This window comes from Erythrolamprus reginae, chromosome Z, assembly GCF_031021105.1.
Source record: "Erythrolamprus reginae isolate rEryReg1 chromosome Z, rEryReg1.hap1, whole genome shotgun sequence".
NCBI classification, from domain to species: domain Eukaryota; kingdom Metazoa; phylum Chordata; class Lepidosauria; order Squamata; family Dipsadidae; genus Erythrolamprus; species Erythrolamprus reginae.
Window position 1 is genome coordinate 60,307,202 of NC_091963.1, and position 17,913 is coordinate 60,325,114.

The 17,913-nt window shown below is 34.7% G+C and overlaps 1 protein-coding gene across 1 annotated transcript in view; it reads right to left on the bottom strand.

Moving 5' to 3' along the window:
* Positions 1 to 17,913, bottom strand: part of CNTNAP2 (contactin associated protein 2) — a 653,718-nt gene that overhangs the window by 120,025 nt on the left and 515,780 nt on the right. Inside the window, exons 19-21 of the mRNA XM_070766812.1 lie at positions 8,450 to 8,680; positions 7,827 to 7,960; positions 5,371 to 5,464 (exon numbers count right to left, since the gene is read on the bottom strand). Of these exons, the coding sequence (XP_070622913.1) occupies positions 5,371 to 5,464; positions 7,827 to 7,960; positions 8,450 to 8,680 (459 nt within the window). The remainder of the gene's footprint in view (positions 1 to 5,370; positions 5,465 to 7,826; positions 7,961 to 8,449; positions 8,681 to 17,913) is intronic.

Here is a 17,913-nt window from a genome sequence, read left to right on the forward strand (position 1 = left end):
GGTTGACATAGCCGTGGCTAGACTACGTGTCAGGAACAAACTTGTTAATTTGTTGGAAGTCATCCGGAAAGAAGAAAGGAATTCTTAAAGGGTTGTGCAGGAGGTTGAGTGGATGAAAATTGTGAGTTGGGATGAAGGATTTGCCAAAATTTTTTCTTTTTTAAATAGAACTGTTCTTTTGATCAAGGAGAAAGGGATTTGGGGAAGTTGAGCAAGGTGGCTAATTAACATCAGAACAGTTCGATGTCTATTGACTGGATTGGAAAGCAACAGCTAAGATCCAGGTGGTGGCTTTTGGATGCTTAGATTGATTAAGATTTGACTTAAAAGACTTAATTTGTTTAAATTTCAGAATTCTTCTTTCCCTGTTTGGGCTAAACATTTTAAAACAGGAAGCAAGCCTCCCCCCCCCCCTTTTGGGATTAATGCTGTTTCCATCTATTGGAAGAAGTTTTGTTCATGGGAGAATTATTTGCTTATTTAATTAACACCTGCTATTTGGCCTTGAAAAGGGGGGAGGGAGAAAAAGTACCTAATGCAAGGGCAGATATTCTTTGAAAAGGTGATAAAAGAAAAAGTTTTGATTGTGGATTTGAACTTTGAATGAACTCCCGGAAAAAAAAAATTAAAAACCCTTGAACTAGCATTTATCTCATGAATTTGGTGGATATAATATACTAGATTGTTTAAGAGAATTTATTTAAACAGCTGGAAAAATAAAAGTCTTTTTTCTATAGACATGGAGAAATCAGAGACTCAGTGTCAGGACTGCACTTTCAGAAGATAGCCAGCTCAACCAGCTAACCAGCTAACCAACCCAACCAGATGGCCACAGACCAATATATATGGAGTTGAAGTCTTCAATGAAACACAGCAGCAGCAGGAAGTCTTGCAAAAATATATTTACTTCTTATTTACACTACTAACTGTATTGTACCTTACTATACATACATCACTCTAGTATTTCACTACAACAATCTCAATTACAGTAACTCACAGGAACCAACAGATCAATACAGCAACAGGAAGTGCACACATCACACATAAGAGAAGATCAGAGATCAGAGAATCAGAGAGAGAGCAATGCTAAAATTCTTGCATGTTTAAATATTTATCACCCAATCAGGTTGCTGCATGCTTAATTAACTCAGAATGACTCAGCATTCTCCATGTAGCCCTTCCCTCTGCATTGAGATATTATCTCAGGACACTGTTCCCGCTAAGGTGCACACCTGCGCGCTAGCGCAAGCGATAATTATTTGCTGCGCAGCATTTTAAACTTCAGTGCAGACACCCAACATAGATGCTGCAGGAGTCCAAGGCTCTGCGGAGGAGATTACCCTCTGACTCCTTTCAGAGACTGGCGAGCCTGAATTCACATTACCCGCCCTCTCACTGAGCAAAGAACTCCAGAGGTCCTAGTGCCTTGTACCCTTTATTCGCTTCCAGATTGCTGCTGCTGCTATACACTCGCCTCTTTTTTCCCTAACACAAACCCCACCTCTAATACTGAGACTCTTTATCCCCTTAATTCAGAGGGCCATGGAAGCTCTGCCCAAAGGATCACTTTTCTACTCCATTGGTCAGGTTGTTTTTAGCTACTGGAATTGTTTCTTTGAATACTCTTTTTGCTAGTATACTAATTTGAACATTTCTGAACACAATGAAATGAAAACTAAAATGAAAACAGTAATGCTTATTTGTTTATTTTGCTCAGAAAAGCCCCCCCATTGCGAATTTTTTCAATTTATAAATAGATTAGCCTGCAAAATGCATTTTTTCATTTCATTTTTCATTTCATTATGTTCAGAAATGTTCAAAGTAGTATGCCAATGTCCAAGATAGTCCAAAAATACTGATTTGGCAGGCTAATCTATATATAAAGTGAAATAATTGCACACAGCCAGGAGAGGCCCTTTTCTGAGCAAAATAAACAAATAAGCATCCATTTTTTCATTTCTTTTTCATTTCATTATGTTCAGAAATGTTCAAATTAGAATGTCAATGCCTAAGATAGTCAAAAAGTTATCATTTTGCAGGCTAATCTATCTATAAATTTTAAAAATTACACAAAATCGGGGGAGACTTTTCTGAGCAAAATAAACAAATAAGCATTAATTTTTTCACTTCAGTTTTCATTTCATTGTGTTCAAGTTAGTATACTAGTGAAAAAAGTATTCAAAAAGACAATTCCAGTAGTTAAAACCAATCTTTTTTTAGTCTGGGTCATATATGACCCGAGGATCTAAACGCGTGGATAACAGCGGTGCTAAACCACCTTATAAAAAGTCTTTATTGTTGACAATGTGTTTGGAGCATGCCGAATCCAGGATCCATTTTGCTTTTTCCTGAAGACCTCTGCCCGACACCAGCATTGCTGAACTTTCTTTCTTGGCTGCTTTGGCATGCCCCTTCTTAGTAATAAATGGCTGTCTTTTCCTGCTGAAGCAGTTCTTGGGTACATGTCCATTTCTACCACAATTAAGGCAACATGCACATTCCTCTTTCTAACAGCCCCTTCTTGGCTTTCATCCATAAACTGTCTTTGTTTATCACCATCTATCAACTTGGAAATAAAAAGCCCAAATTCATTGAACTTTCAGGTATGCTCTGAATACTCAACACAAACTGTTCCCAAGTTTTATCTAATGATGATAGTAATATATAGGCTTCATGATCCTCTGGAAAACTCAACCTGCGAGAATCCAATTCTGCAAACAACGGATTCATCTTAGTTAAATGGTCATTTATATTTTGTCCTGCTTGTAGCTTCATATTAAATAAACAAACATCGTATTAAAACAATCTTGACATCAGCTGCTTCTCTCTGATATAATTCCTTAAATCTTTGCCAAACTTCAAAGACACTGTGTTCACTTTTAATGTTAACAAGCTGGCTGTTGCCCAGGGCCAAAACTATGGTTGCTTTTGCTCTCTGAACCAACTTCTGCTTTTCTTCATTATGAACTGGCAGAAAAACAATCCACAACCCACTCGTGGATCATGTGAAGTGTTAATACCATTTTATAAGGCTTTTGGTAAGGCCATACTTGCAATATTGCATCCAGTTTTGGTTGCCATGATATAAAAAGATATTGAGACTCTAGAAAAGGTGCAGAGAAGAGCAAAAATGATGATTAGGGGACAGGAGGTTAAAATATATGAAGAATGATTGCAGGAATTAAGGATGTCTAGTTTAATGAAAAGAAGGACTAGGGGTGACATAGTAACAGTCTTTCAGTATTTGAAGGGAATGGAATGGAGTGGAGTGGAGTAGAATAGAATGTATGTATGTGTGTATGTATGTATGTATGTATGTATGTATGTATTAGACTTCTATGCCGCCCTTCTCCTCAGACCCACCTGTAAGCATTATAATGTAAATATTTAAAAATATCAATAAATATAATTTTAAAAAAGAGATAGAAATAGAATAGATGGAGTGGAGAATAGAATAGAATAGAGGATAGGATAGGATAGATTAGAATAGAATAGGACAGGACAGAATAGAATATAGAATAGAATAGAATGCAAAATAGAATAGAATAGAAAATAGAATAGAATAGAACAGAACAGAATGCAAAATAGAATAGAACAGAATATTTTATTGTCCAAGTGTGATTGGACACACAAGGAATTTGTCTCCTGTGCAAAAGCTCTCAGTATAAATATAAACAGCAAGTGATAAATCATGATCACAATAATAAAACACAATAATCATAAACCATAAGATACAACACTCAGTGATCACCATAGGACTAAATAGGCAATCAATATAAACCATAATAGGATACTACATAAAAGCAATCAGCATAAGTCTTGAGATGGAAACAACAAAGTTATAGTCGTAAGAATCCAAGGAAATAGGTGCTAGGAAAGATGAGAAAGATAACAGGTAATACAGCCCTACTGGAGGGTTCGACGTCCCAGACCCAGGACATGGACAGTGTTGTGGTGATTTGTTGTTGGGTAGAGTGATTTCATGAGTGTGGGATGAAATAAATGAACTTGTGCACGATATTCTGCGAGGGTTGCCCAGAAAGCAATGCACATTTTTTTTTCTCAGCCTACAATAATGTACAAATGCGAGACTTTAGATATACATTATTTGAATGCCAGGAGTGTGTGTGTAAATTTTGTGTTTCTTCAGACAGATAGCATAGCTGCAGCAGTGTTTTGAAATGTAAGAGATGTATGTTACAAGCAGCATGTTGTCATTAAATTTCTCACTGCAGAGAAAGAAACTTTTGGGAACATTCACAAACGTTTGTGTACAGTTTATGGAGAATCTGCAATCGACAGAAGTACTGTTAGTCGCAGAAGATGTTTTGAGGATGATGAAAAGGTGATTCGCACAGTGCAGAGATGGCTTTGTGACCAGAACAAGGAGTGGAATCGACAGGGCATACATGCCCTCGTATCTCGCTGGAGGAAGGCTATAGAATGGGATGGAGATTGCATGGAAAAATAGGGAATGTAGAAGAAACGTCATTCTTTCTTGTATGTAAATGTTCAATAAACAATTGTTGAAGAAAAAAATGTGATGCATTACTTTCTGGGTAACCCTCGTAATTCTAATGAATTTCATCTGTATCTATACATGGATCACTTGCTTTAGTGTTATCAAAAAGAGCTTGGTATGTGCTTGACAAGTAAGACATAAGAATTCTTTGGGGGCAAGTAGTATTTGGGAGTACAGAATTGGAGTATACCAGAAATCTTTGAGAACTTTAAGATAAATTTCAATTTGCTAAAAAATAATGTTGAACACAAAAAACACCAAAAAGCTGCCTCCTCTTCCTCCTCCTCTTCCTTTTCCTCCTCCTCTCTAGACATTGTTGGACTTTGCCTTCGAGCTCCTGTTTCAATACTTGTCTCTATCCATCCATTAAAGGATGAAGACAAAGTAATGGCTACTTTTTTCCCTTCCTGCTCTACAGCAGAATCCAGGAAGTGATTCATTGTTAGCCTCTCTGACTCAGTGATCGGACGTGATTTAATAATTTATTTATATTTCTTATCTTTTAATCATCCAACTCCTTCAGATTTGCCAAAAAAATAAGTCTGACTTCCATTTTTATATCAATTATTTTAACAGGGAAGACCTTTTGAAGATATGAAAAATTAAGACAAATAATAAAAACTGAAATACGTAATTGATTTATTTTATTTTATTTTGAAATCTGATCTTATATGGGACTTACTGTATATCAGAGAAGCAACTGGCATTCCATGTATTTGTTCTATTTACTTTGCAATTTGGAGTTTAACTCTAAATTCTGAGTAACTTAAAATTAAAAGGAGTTGAATAATGTACTAATTAATATTAAAATCCATATAAACATAAAAATTTCTGAAATAGATTTTTACCTATTACTTTTCCTAGAAAGAGTGACTTCAGTGAGCTGAACTGAAGGCTTGATGATCCTGGTATAGTGTAGCTTACTGGGGGATAAAGGTCCAGCTAGAGAAACATGAAAACAAAGATGTCAAACTTTGAAGATTGCAGGCTAATAAAGTTATTGAAGTGGATCTTCCCTGATGATATGCACTGCTATGCTTTCAGCTGTTCTTGTTTTATCCCTGATAAGCAGTTTACCACAGTTGGCACACTTAGGGAATCAAGATTAGGACATTGAAAAGCTATTTCCTAAATATAGTATCCATTCAATCCCACTTCACCTCAAATTCACTTGGTCACATAAAATCATAAAAATCAGGAGGCTAGTGGCATCTTTTCTGACTAATACATTTTATTAAAAGTCATATGCTTTCATAAGCTGCCCTCATAAACTAATACAGCTGTCCTGCTATAAGATGAACAATTATTTCTATTATCCATTAAGTGAGAAACTGGAGTGAGAGGCATTTATTCAATATCTCATTTCTGGTAGATTGCAAAAGAAATTTATTCAGATTTGACATAGATCTAAATGGCAAATTTGATATCAAATTTTGATAAGATTGAAATGAGAATAAGAGAAAAAAAGAGAGCAGTATAGATTTAACATTCAGCTTTAGTTCTTTGTTTTCAACAAATTTGATTTGTTGAACTTGGATTTATTTATTAGAAAATACAATATAAAAAATACCCCATATTTATTTTGGGATTTCTATTATTTGAGACATAGAAATACATAAATTGAATTCAGATTCATAAATTGTTTAAATATTTTTGACTTTAATATAACTTGAAATTAGGGAGTAAGAGGAGCTAGAAACAGGGATGTATAGAAAAGAATATAAATTTCACAGGCCAATAAATTTTGGTATACTATTATAAATGCAATTTTCCTATATTTAATCGGCCATTTTAGTTTGCTTATATGTTCTATATAAAAGTATTCAGATTTTCTTGGCCAAATGCTGAAATTGGCTAACAACCCAAACAAAGAAAATTGGATGCAAATTATTACCTTGGCTAGAAAACTTTAAAACACAATATTAAAAATTCAATGCATTTGGAAGCTGTATTCTTATCCTTTGACAGAGATATACTACTAACAGTTTAGTAATCCAATCTTTTTAAAAAAGAAATGTTATCAGATGGTCAAGATAATTTATTTATTTTTTATGCAGACTATCAAGAGTTGGTTTATTAAGTATACTGGAGTGATACTGCAAGCTAATTTATCCACTGGGTTTACAGGAATTCTATTATTTGCCATTATTACAGGAATGTGAGTATCTTTTGCCAAGGAAATAGTAATTTCCATGAAACACATCCAGTACTAATGTGTATACAGACGATTAATATGCATATCATAGATCTCACAAGCTCAATAGTTCAAAAAACCCAAACAACCATCTCCATATGAAATGGCTGCCAGAGTCAACATTTCTGGGAAAATGGACTCAGGAGGTGATTGATTGGCCTGGAAATATAGAAGTTATTGTTTTGTCTCAGGAATCTTTGTAGAAGCTATGATATGGTGCCATCTTGTGGCTCTCAAGGAGTAAATCAATAGAAGGGAAAAATTTGTGCAGCTCTCATTCTCAATACTGTACATCTTTTTAAATAAACCTTAAGGGCAGAACTAACAATTACATGATCAAGAAACATGATCTAAGAAAAATATGAATATATATTTAGAAATTCCTTTGGCAAAAATGCCAAATATGTGCTATTACTATAAAAAGTAGTTAATTTCGTACCACTTGAAATTCAGTACTATGGTAGTGCCATGCACATTGTGATTCTGTATTACAGTCATATGCTTATAGGAAAGGTGGGATTTAAATCTAATGAACAATTTAATAGTAAATATAATATTTCTTTTAAATATGTCAAGAGGCACAATTAGAATAATCACAGTTAGCTGTCAGAAAATACGAAACAGGCTAGGGAGGAGAGGGCCTAGTCATATAAAATAAAGCAAAATGAAACAATAGTTCTACATAAATTTCACTGTCAAATATCAAGGCTTTTTTTTTTTAAAATGGTACATAATGATAAAAATCAAATTTTTAATTAGACTTCTCCAAGGCCTGTAGAATAAATATACCAAATCTTTAATTCTTTCTTTGATATTCAATTGTACTATGATGAAATTATAAACATAAACCAAATTCCTTCTTGCACAAAAAATGAATAGGAAATAAGCAATTGATTGAAAATTGAGTATTATCAATGTTCTTTATCCTTTATTTCAAATATGGAATGATGTTTCATATATAATTGATTCATCAATTGCTTGAGGTTTATCCATATTTTGTTTCCATTTAGCCTGTAAATTTGCAAGTTATATTTTCCTAGGATATTTAAAACTAAGCAGTGATATTATTATTCAGTTTCATCCCTTATAAAGTCGTTGTTATGGATTTACCTGGAGAACTATGTTTTTTCCTATTCGTGTGATATTTACACTGTGTGGCTGTCCATTTGACATATTCCTGTGATCTACATTGATGTTGTATGGTTCTTTAGTACTTCCAAGTTTGTATCGAACCTGTAAATTTCCTACAGAATGAAATAATAAATAATTGAGTATAATTTTAATTTTGTTCTTAGATCATTCCATTAAAAATCCTAGTTTAAAATTGTTATACTTCACATAATATTATGTGAGGGGTTTTTGGCTGCTTTATAGAATTGGTAACCCCACATGCCATTTGTATGGTCTAAAATTTCTAGAATTTTTCAATATTGTTGGAAGGTTGTCTTGCCTCTGATTAGCAGGCCCAATTCTTCTTAGCTCTGAAATCAAGGAAGATTGGCATTGTACTATCACCTGCTGATTGTTATAATGAGTTGAAATCCAAAAGGTATTTTACACCCCACCGAGACAACTATGTACTTCACCAGTAAACAAATGCTAACTATGGATCTCTCCTGGGTGCTTCTGTCCTAAATACAAAACATGTTCTCAAATATCAGTTTTAAGTACCATCAATTTATTTTAGTATGCTGGAGAGGTAAAATATGCAGAAAAAAGGACAAGTTACTTACCAGCTGGATTCACTAACACTGCCATGTAGTCCTGAGAATAAGAATTGATGTACAGCAGGATACAAGGAGCTTTGCTAGTGCTGAAGCTAAAACTGATTTCTTCTTTATTGAGATTGAGGTCTGATACAAAGTTCTCTGATTCTTTGGAGCTCCCTGAATCCTTCACATTATTTCTTACAGATGAAAAATTATAGCGGAGCCACATTCCTTCTTCAAAAAAGGCTCCAACATCTGGCAGAAGAAGAAACACACAATATCAAGTAAAATGACATATTTTGATAAGCATATGACAGATGATTTTAAAAACATGGGCAAATGTGATTCACAGCTTAACATATTATATTGCAATGGATTGGTAAATTTCTTGTTTCTTTCCTGTTATCATAAACCATTTTACCTGCAGATTACACCCAGGCTTAACATACTGTATACTGGCAAGTAAATAGACACTTTAAAAAGTCATCATATTGTTAATATAAATTAGTATCTTCACATTTTATGAGGCAGGGATTATAATGTTTACACTTCCTGAATGGCTTTCAATTTGTATGTTTTTAAATATATCTAGAATAGATGCATAACACAAATATATACAGTTAGCTGTGGCCTCTAGTCTTCATTTGCTATGTTTTAGAAAGGGTGAAAAAAGTAAAGTTAAAAATGTGAAGGTAAATGCTAAGTAGAAATAATGTAAAAGCAGCAGTATACATTTTAAGAATATGTCTTCAGAATTGTGGCATGTTTTGTGCTTTGCCATTATCCCATTTCAGAAAAAAAAGTGCATTAGAGTATCTCTGATGAGGTCTGGTAAAACAACTGGCATAAACAACTGTTATTTTCAAAGCTCTCTGTAATGAATTTATAGCTATCTTTCTACAGCAGAAATTGAATAAAATTTATTAAAACCATTCAAGAAATTATTTTCTTTCCCTCCCTCCTTTCTCTTTCTCTCTATCTCCTTCCTTCCTTTTTCCTTCCTTCCCCCCTTCCTCTCTCTCTCTCTTTTCTTTCTTTCTCTTTTCTTTTTTCTTTCTCCAGTCTGGCTACTTTCTCCAGTCTTGCTACCTGATCCCACTTTATGTTTCAATGGTATTTTGAGAAAGAGATGGGGGGAATGTAAGGAGGGAGGGAGAGAGATGTCTAAGTGGTGAAAAAGAGATTTGTGTGGTCAGTCTGCCATCTGATTTGACTGGAAAAATCTTGATCCCTTATTGTAGACTTCTAGAAAATATAAAAAAGTGAAAAAAGTGATTTTGTATAGATGGAGAATATTTTATTTATGTATTTCTTTATTTTGTCAAACGTATATAAAATTAAAAATAAAATCATAAACATGATTGGAAATACATGAAATATATACACATGATTATGAATACATGAGATGTACACGAATAAAAGAGAACATTAGGTCAGGGACAATCTACAATATAATATAATATTATATATAATATTTATATATAAATATATATATACAAATCCAATTAATAAATAAATATAATATTTAATATATGTAAAATAACATAACATAATAAAATATAACTCTGACAAAGATTCAATGAACATTCCTATGGTTTGCAGGTCTGAGTTACAGAATTATGATCTAGGTTTCTGGATTCAAGATGCAAAAAACAACAAAATGGCAGAACAAACAAACAAAAAAGATAGAAGAATATAATTTGCAAATAGACCTTTTAATTCTATCAAGTTCAACCAGTGCTGAATTCAAGTGCAACATTCTAATACACAAAAGATGCAGAAGAAATAATTGAAATAAACATGGACATCCTTTTCTCCTTATTGGTTAAAGAAAATACAAGTACTCCTAAACTTAAACCCACAATGATCTTTCATGCCACAGTTATTAAGTTAATCACTGCAGTTGTTAACCTGGATGAGAAGCAGTGGTCATCCACCGCAGTGCCACAGCTCTTTTCTGCTTCTGCAGGAGAATTGTGGAACCCCTGCTGTCTGGGGGTGCTGATTCATTTCAATCAGCCCAGAACCTCCCTGAAGGGGAGGGGAAGAAGAGGACCTGGTCTGGTGCCCATTTTGGGGTCTGCACACCCACCAGGAGTGGAAGCAGCTTGCTGCTCTTAGCCGCGATGAGTATGATTGGGAAGATTGAAATGAAAGTGATGGATATCATCCGGAATGGAAAAGGAAAGTAAGTTTTGTGCTGCAGGAAGAGAAACAGAGAATTGTTGACTGAGACGTGCACTTTGGCTGGTGGAGAAATTTTGTTAAAGAACTGTGCTATGATAAAGGAACATTCTTTTTTTGTTAAATTAAATATTTTTATTGGCTTTTTAAAAGACAGAAACAAAACACAATAACAACAGAAAACAAAAAAGAATAGAAAACATATTTACAGTTACATTTCTGTTCTTTGGTTTCTCTATTTTTGGTTTAATTTATATTTACCATATATACTCGAGTATAAGTCGACTCGATTATAAGCTGAGGCACCTACTTTGCCACAAAAGTGGGGAAAAGTTATTGACTCAAGTATAAACCTAGGGTGGAAAATACAATGGCTATTGGTAACTTATAAAAATGGAATATTCTTCTACTGTAGCTTCTTAAAATTGTTTTTGAAGGAGAATTAAAAAAAAACATATGAAGAATGGTTGCAGGAACTGGGTATATCTAGTTTAATGAAAAAAAGGACCAGGGGAGACATGATAGCAATCTTTCAATATCTCAGGGTTTACTGCAAAGAAGAGAGAGTCAACCTATTCTCCAAAGCACCTGAAGGCAGAACAAGAAACAATGGGTAGAAACTAAACAAGGAGAGAAGCAACTTAGAACTAAGGAGAAAATTCCTGGCAGTTAGAACAATGAATCTGTGGAACAGCCTGCCACCAAAAGCTGTGAATTCTCCAACACTGGAAGTTTTTAAGAAGATGTTGGATACCCATTTGTTGAAGTAGGGTAGGGTTTCTGCCTAAGCAGGGGGTTGGACTAGAAGATCTCCAATGTCCCTGTTGTTATTATTATTATTATGTAACCTTTCTTGCACCTTTCTTGCACCTTTCTTCCCCCACTTCCTAAATCTCTCTCTTTTTTAAATTCCTTCTTTTATCATAACTCTTAAAATATCTTTAGGAAGATATCTTAATCTTCTTTACAATATCATTATAATTTTCTTAATAATTGGGATTTAATATATTATTTCAAAACAATTGCTTAAATCAAACTTCCATATGATAAATATTTAGATTTTCCATTTAAAACATATTTCATAAGTTAAAATCATTACTATCTCAATAGATCAGTAAATAACAATTCGGGGTTACTCAATCATTAATTGTAAAATCTTTCTTCTACATGATATTTATCTTGCATAAAGAGAAACCATACTCTTAAAAAAAGGTAAATCTATTCATATTAATTATGTAGAACAAATGATATTATCCTAACCTTTGTATTGTTTTAAACAAGTCAGCATTAACAATCCTCTTTGGTATGATAAGTATAGTTGGAAGAAAAAGTTTAATTATACAGTTATCCCCATAGCAACATTTTATTACAAAATTACCTCTTCTGTTACTAGAAATGAATCAAATTTAAATGAGTAACTTATTTTACTTCTATTTCTGAGCAGAAAGCTATAGTTCCTTCCTTCCAAAAGTCTCTTCAACCCTCCCGCCCCTTCTCTTAGTGTTTCCTTTCTATGTAGAGGAGGAGCTGTGATTGGTTCAACCTGCTGCCAATCAGGCAGCTCTCTCAGTGTCTCCTTTCTGTGTAGAGGAGGAACTGTGATTGGTTAAACCTGCTGCCAATCAGGCAACTGAGGGGTGTTGCTGGCTGGGCTGTAGCAAGAGCAGAAGCAGCCGTACAAATAAAAAAGCCTCGTGTTGCCAGAGCCATCAGGTTTCCTTCCTCCCTGCCTTTCACATTCGAACTGCGCAGCTTTGGAAAATGCTGCATGGGAGTTTTCAGGTCAGTGAAGGTCAGTGACTTGAGTATAAGCTGAGGTTGGAGTTTTCAGCACATTTTTTGTACTGAAAATCTCGGCTTATACTCGAGTATATACAGTATATTTTTCATTTTCTATCAATCCAATTATAAAACTTATTCCACTTATTCCTCCTGTTTGTTCTGTAACTCTAAAGTAATTTACTCCATTTTGCACATTCTAGTATTTTTTTAAATTACCAGATCCTTAGTTGGTATGTTTTCTTTTTTCCAATTCTGTGCAAAAATCAAAGGGCTGCTGTTAATACAAATAATAGTTAGACTTTTTGTGTTGTCCTCTGATTATTCCTAATAAAAATATCTTGGTCTTAAATTCTAATTCAAAGTTTAAAATCTCTTTTACCATATTTTGAACCATAATCCAGAATCTCCTTGTTTGTGGGCATAACCACCACATGTGGTCATAAGTACCATGCATTTACTTAGATTTCCAACAATCGCTTTTCAAGTTTGGGTAAATTTTTGGTAATCTTGCCAGGGGACCCAGTGTGGTGTCTGGTTTTTTTCTAACTACTAAGGAACTCACAATTGAAGCTAATAGAAAACTATAGGATGTGACAGAATCAAAGGAGACATTTGAAGATGGAAATATTATAACAATGGATGTGCAGATGGAGGAAATAACAAGAGACTATGGAGAATTAAGCAATGATAAAAAAGAAGTTGTACTAGTTAGTCTTCATGATATTAAATACTTTGATTATCAAATTTTGAGTGATGATATAACAACAAAAAAAGAATTGCCTGGATATGGAAAAAGATTTTACTATGATTACATAGAGATAAGCACAGATATAAAATGGGAAAGATGTGATCAGAAGCATTGGAATTTCCAGAATAAAAGAGGAATTAAAAATAAAATTAATCTATTGGGAATTTTAAGGAAGCAAAGGAGACTGAATAAAAAAATGAAAGGGAAGGAAATGGGGATATAAAATGACTAGAAAGAAGTTTAAATTTGGATTTAAACAAGAGATTTGGGATTATGAGAAGGGTTGGGATTATGAAAATGGTTAATTAGGTTTAAAATTATTATCAGCTAATTATCAGCTTTTATTAAATGTCTTATCTAGGATTTGATGTGTGGAGTTTATCGAAATATTAGGCTTATTGATTATATTAAAATAGGTTTAATTGAATTTAATGAAATGTATTAAATATGCTTAGAATTTTGGGAAATATTTGGTTCATTGAATATACTAAAATAGGTTCAAACAATCTTAATGAAAGTATATTAAGGAAATATTAAGTTGGTTGATTATATTAACCCTGCTGTTCTGTTCGCATTTACTGTACACTTATACTGTTCGTACTATTTTGGGTCCATTTCACCTGGACTAAAAAAAGGTTGATTTTAGCTACTGTAAGTGTTTTATTGAATACCTATTGCATTGGTATACTAATTTGAACATTCCAGATCATAAACAAATGAAAAATGAAATGAAGAAATTAATGCTTATTTGTGTATTTTGCTCAGAAAAGCCCCCTACTGTTTGTGTGCAATTATGTTCACTTTATATATAGATTAGATTAGTTCCAAATTACATCCTTGATTTTAGTACAATGGATTTCTTTCATAAAATTAGTTGTCTGGGTATCATGTACTTACTTTTCTGTGTACTTCATCCAGTGGTGGGCTGCTGCCGGAATGGTCAGGTACGCAGTAACGGTAGCAAAATTTTGGTCAGGTACACAGCTCTTCTAAAATTATACACATTCAACCTCATTTATTATAATAGGAACAACATACCCAGAGTCCAGAAGGGGAAAAAAAGGGGGGGGGAATCAAAATTTTGCTATTGGTACTGTGTACCTGACCAAAATTTTGTTACCGATACTGCGTACCTGACCGTTTCAGCAGCAGCCCACCAATGTTCAAATTAGTATACCAATGCAATAGGTATTTTTAAAAAATTACAGTAGCTAAAATCAACCTTTTTTTAGTCCGGGTCAAATAGACCCAGGAACAGAACAAGTGTATAGTCTTTGCGTCCAGCAAAAACTAAGCAACGGGGGGAAAATACTCACAGAAAGAACCCCTCAAATGACCCAAAGTCATGTAATTTTAAGTTTCAGATATGCAGGGAATTTTTTTTACAGGGTCTCAAACTTCGTTTTGCGTCAAATAGACTCGAACAGACAGCAGGATTAAAATAAGCTTAATTAGTTTTATTGAAATGTACTAATAAAGCAAGTTGAATTTCATAAGTAAAATTGGAATATAAGAATAGAGATACTTTGAAAGATTTAAATAAATGAAAATATTTATTAATAGATTATTTATCTTGTATTAAAATGAATGAAATTGGTTAAATATTAGGCTTATCAACTATTCAAAAATAGGTTAATTTAATTTAATGAAATGTACTAAATAAGTAAGTTTATGCCTAGAATTTAGGGAAATATTTGGTTTGTTGAATATATTAAAACAGGTTTAACTATGTTTAATGAAATATATTAAGGGAATATTAGGTTTGTTGATTATACTAAATTAGTTTTAAAGAACTATATTAATAAAGCAAGTTGAATTTGATAACTAAAATTAGAGTAAAGTAAGAACAGAGATGGTTTTGAAAGATTCATAAAAATGGAATTAATTAAATGAACAATAGATGATTTATGATGCACTGCAAAAATGTATGAAATTGGTTGTATATTTTTCTTTTCTTTTTTCTTTTTTAGTATCTTCAATGTTTGTGATTTGATAGACTATGTAGGGGTTTTTAGATTTAAGTAAAATGTGTAAAGAGAAATAGGAGGCACTATAGCCTACCAGTTCATTAGAAGGTTAGAAATATTGTTTCTTTGTCAGTATATATTTGAGGGAACATTAATGAAGAGAGGTTATACATGATGATTATGATTGCTGAAGGATAAGATTAGATAATATTTTTTTGCAATAAGGGATTTATAGAAAAATTAATAATTTTTGTATTACGATTTTTTTCCTAGGATTATACAAGAGTTACTAACAAAATATTGCATTTTATTGTACTGGAATGAGAAGATATTTGGCATTGTATTAAATCTCGATCAATCTTCGGGGTGGTAATCTCTGAAAGCTTCCATGTCTGCGGGATATCATGAGTTAACAATATATTATTAAACAATTTCCCCAAATGCGGCAACAGTTCATTCATATAAGTTTTATAAAATTCTCCTGTAAACCCATCTGGGCCCAGTGCTTTGGCTTGTTTTAACCCTTTAATTACTCTAGCAATTTCATCTTGTGTAATTTCTGCATTCAATATTTGTTTATCTTCTTCACTTACTAATTTCCTAATATTAAGGACTCCTATATTTACCTGCTCCTCTTTATACAAATCCTCATAATATTTTCTCATTATCTTCTCTAGCTGCTCTTTACCATACCTACCCTCTCCACTAGGTTCTCTCAGTGCTAATATACATGATTTTTCTTTCCTCTTCTTCAAATATCTTGTCATTTGTTGCCTTGATTTTGTCCCCCAGCTCAATATTTTTTGTCGCATCGTCATTCTCATCTTATTCCATTGGATCTCATTATACACCATCAATTGTTTCTTTTTCAATTTCAATAGACTATTCCAATCCCTACTCTTAGTTAATCTCAACTGCTCTTGTATCAAATCTATTTCCCTTATCTTCATTTCCCTTTCCCTGCCCCACCTCTTTCTGATATCTACTTCCATACATTGTCCACTCATATAAGCCTTACATGCATCCAACACAATTGATTGTTTAATATCACCCACATCATTAATTCTAAAATATTCACATAACTCTGCAATTTATCTTTATCTTGTTCATTAGCAGTTACAACTTCATTATGTCTCCAAATTCTTTGATTGCATTCCTGACCTATTTCCAATTTTGCCAATAGGGGTGCATGATCTGACAACCAAATACTTTTAATATCTACTTTTAAAAATTGCATAGTGCCCACCTTGTTCATTAATATATAGTCAATGCAACTAAATGTATGATATCTTGCTGAATAATATGTACCTCTATTTGGAATATCTGCATGGAGACCTACCATATTAAGTCTATTTAAATGTAACATCCTACTATTTCCAATCCCATTTGTTATTTGCATATTAAAGTCTCCTGCCAAAAACGTTGTGCCCTCCATAAAGTTATCCAACTTCCTCTTTGTATTTATTATAAATTGTAACAGGGAGAGAGAGAGAGAAAGAAAGAAAGAAAGGGTGAGAGATAGAAAGAGATAAAAAGAGAGGGAGAGAGAAAGAAGAGAGAGGGGCAGGGAGAGAGTGAGAGAAAGAAAAAAAGAAAGAAAGAAAGAAAGAAAGAAAGGGGGGAGATAAAAAGAGAAAGAAAGAGAGAGAGAGAGAGAGAGAAAGGAAGGAAGAGAAAGAGAGAAATGAGAGCAAAAAGGGAGGAAAAAAAGAAATGAGAAAATGATTGAGGCAGAGAATGAGAGGAAAGAGAGGGAAATAAAAGAGAGAGAGAAGTGACTCTTGATTTAAAGCAGCGGTCCCCAAACTATGGCCCGTGGGCCCCATGCGGCCTGCTGAGGCCATTTATCTGGCCCACGGGTGAGTCTGTCGGCTGGGAGAAACCCCTGTGGGCTCTGAGCCCTGCCCAGCTTTTCCGGCTGTGTCCAGGGACTACGCCAATGTTCCCTGTAGGTCATTTGGCCACACACACAAAAACAACCCCCCCAAGGCCGCACTGGGAAGCTGGGCATCGGAGTTGGGGCAGGGAGTGGCAAGTGCGGAAAAGTCTTGCACCAGCGAAGGTTTGCATGTGCCTGCGGGCACTCTCCGTTCCACTGCCAGCCCACCACGCACGTGGGGAGTATGGAGGCTGAGCATTCCGCCATGAACTGCAAAGAGGCTTGGCACCGGCCCATCCACAACAGGCAGTGTCAGGGGCGGCAGCGGCTCCCTCTCCTTCCCCAACGCTTATATCTATTACTGACGCCTCCTGCCAAGGCGGGGATTGCGCCCGGAGGAGGCAGTGAGTCTCTGTGCCTGCTCGCTGAGGCACCTCCACATCCAAAGCCGGAGCGACAATGGCGAGAACGTCCCCCTCAATCTCATCTCACCCGAGGTAAAGGAAGGTGTGCCAAAAACCAACCCGGGCACAGCACATACATACACACATACATGCACACCCCCACCTTGAGTTGCTGGCTTCCATTTTCTGAATGGGGATTGAATGGGAGTCCAGGGTCAGAGGGTGGAGGCTTGTTGGGCAAGTCCTCCATGGGGAGAGAAGAGGGAGGGCGAAAGAGGGAAAAGAGAGAGAGAGAAGTGGAGAGAAAGAAAAGGGAAAGAAAAGGGGAAAGAAGGAGGGAAAGAGAAGTGGAGAGGAAGGAAGTGGGGAGGGAAGGAAGGAAGGGGGAGAAAGAGAGGGAGAGAGAAAGGGAGGGAGGAAGAGAGATAGCAAGAGAGAGAGTGAGAGAGTGAGAGAGCAAGAGAGAGAAAGAAAGCGAGCGAGAGAGAGAGAGAGAAAGAAAGCAAGAGAGAGAGAGTGAGTGT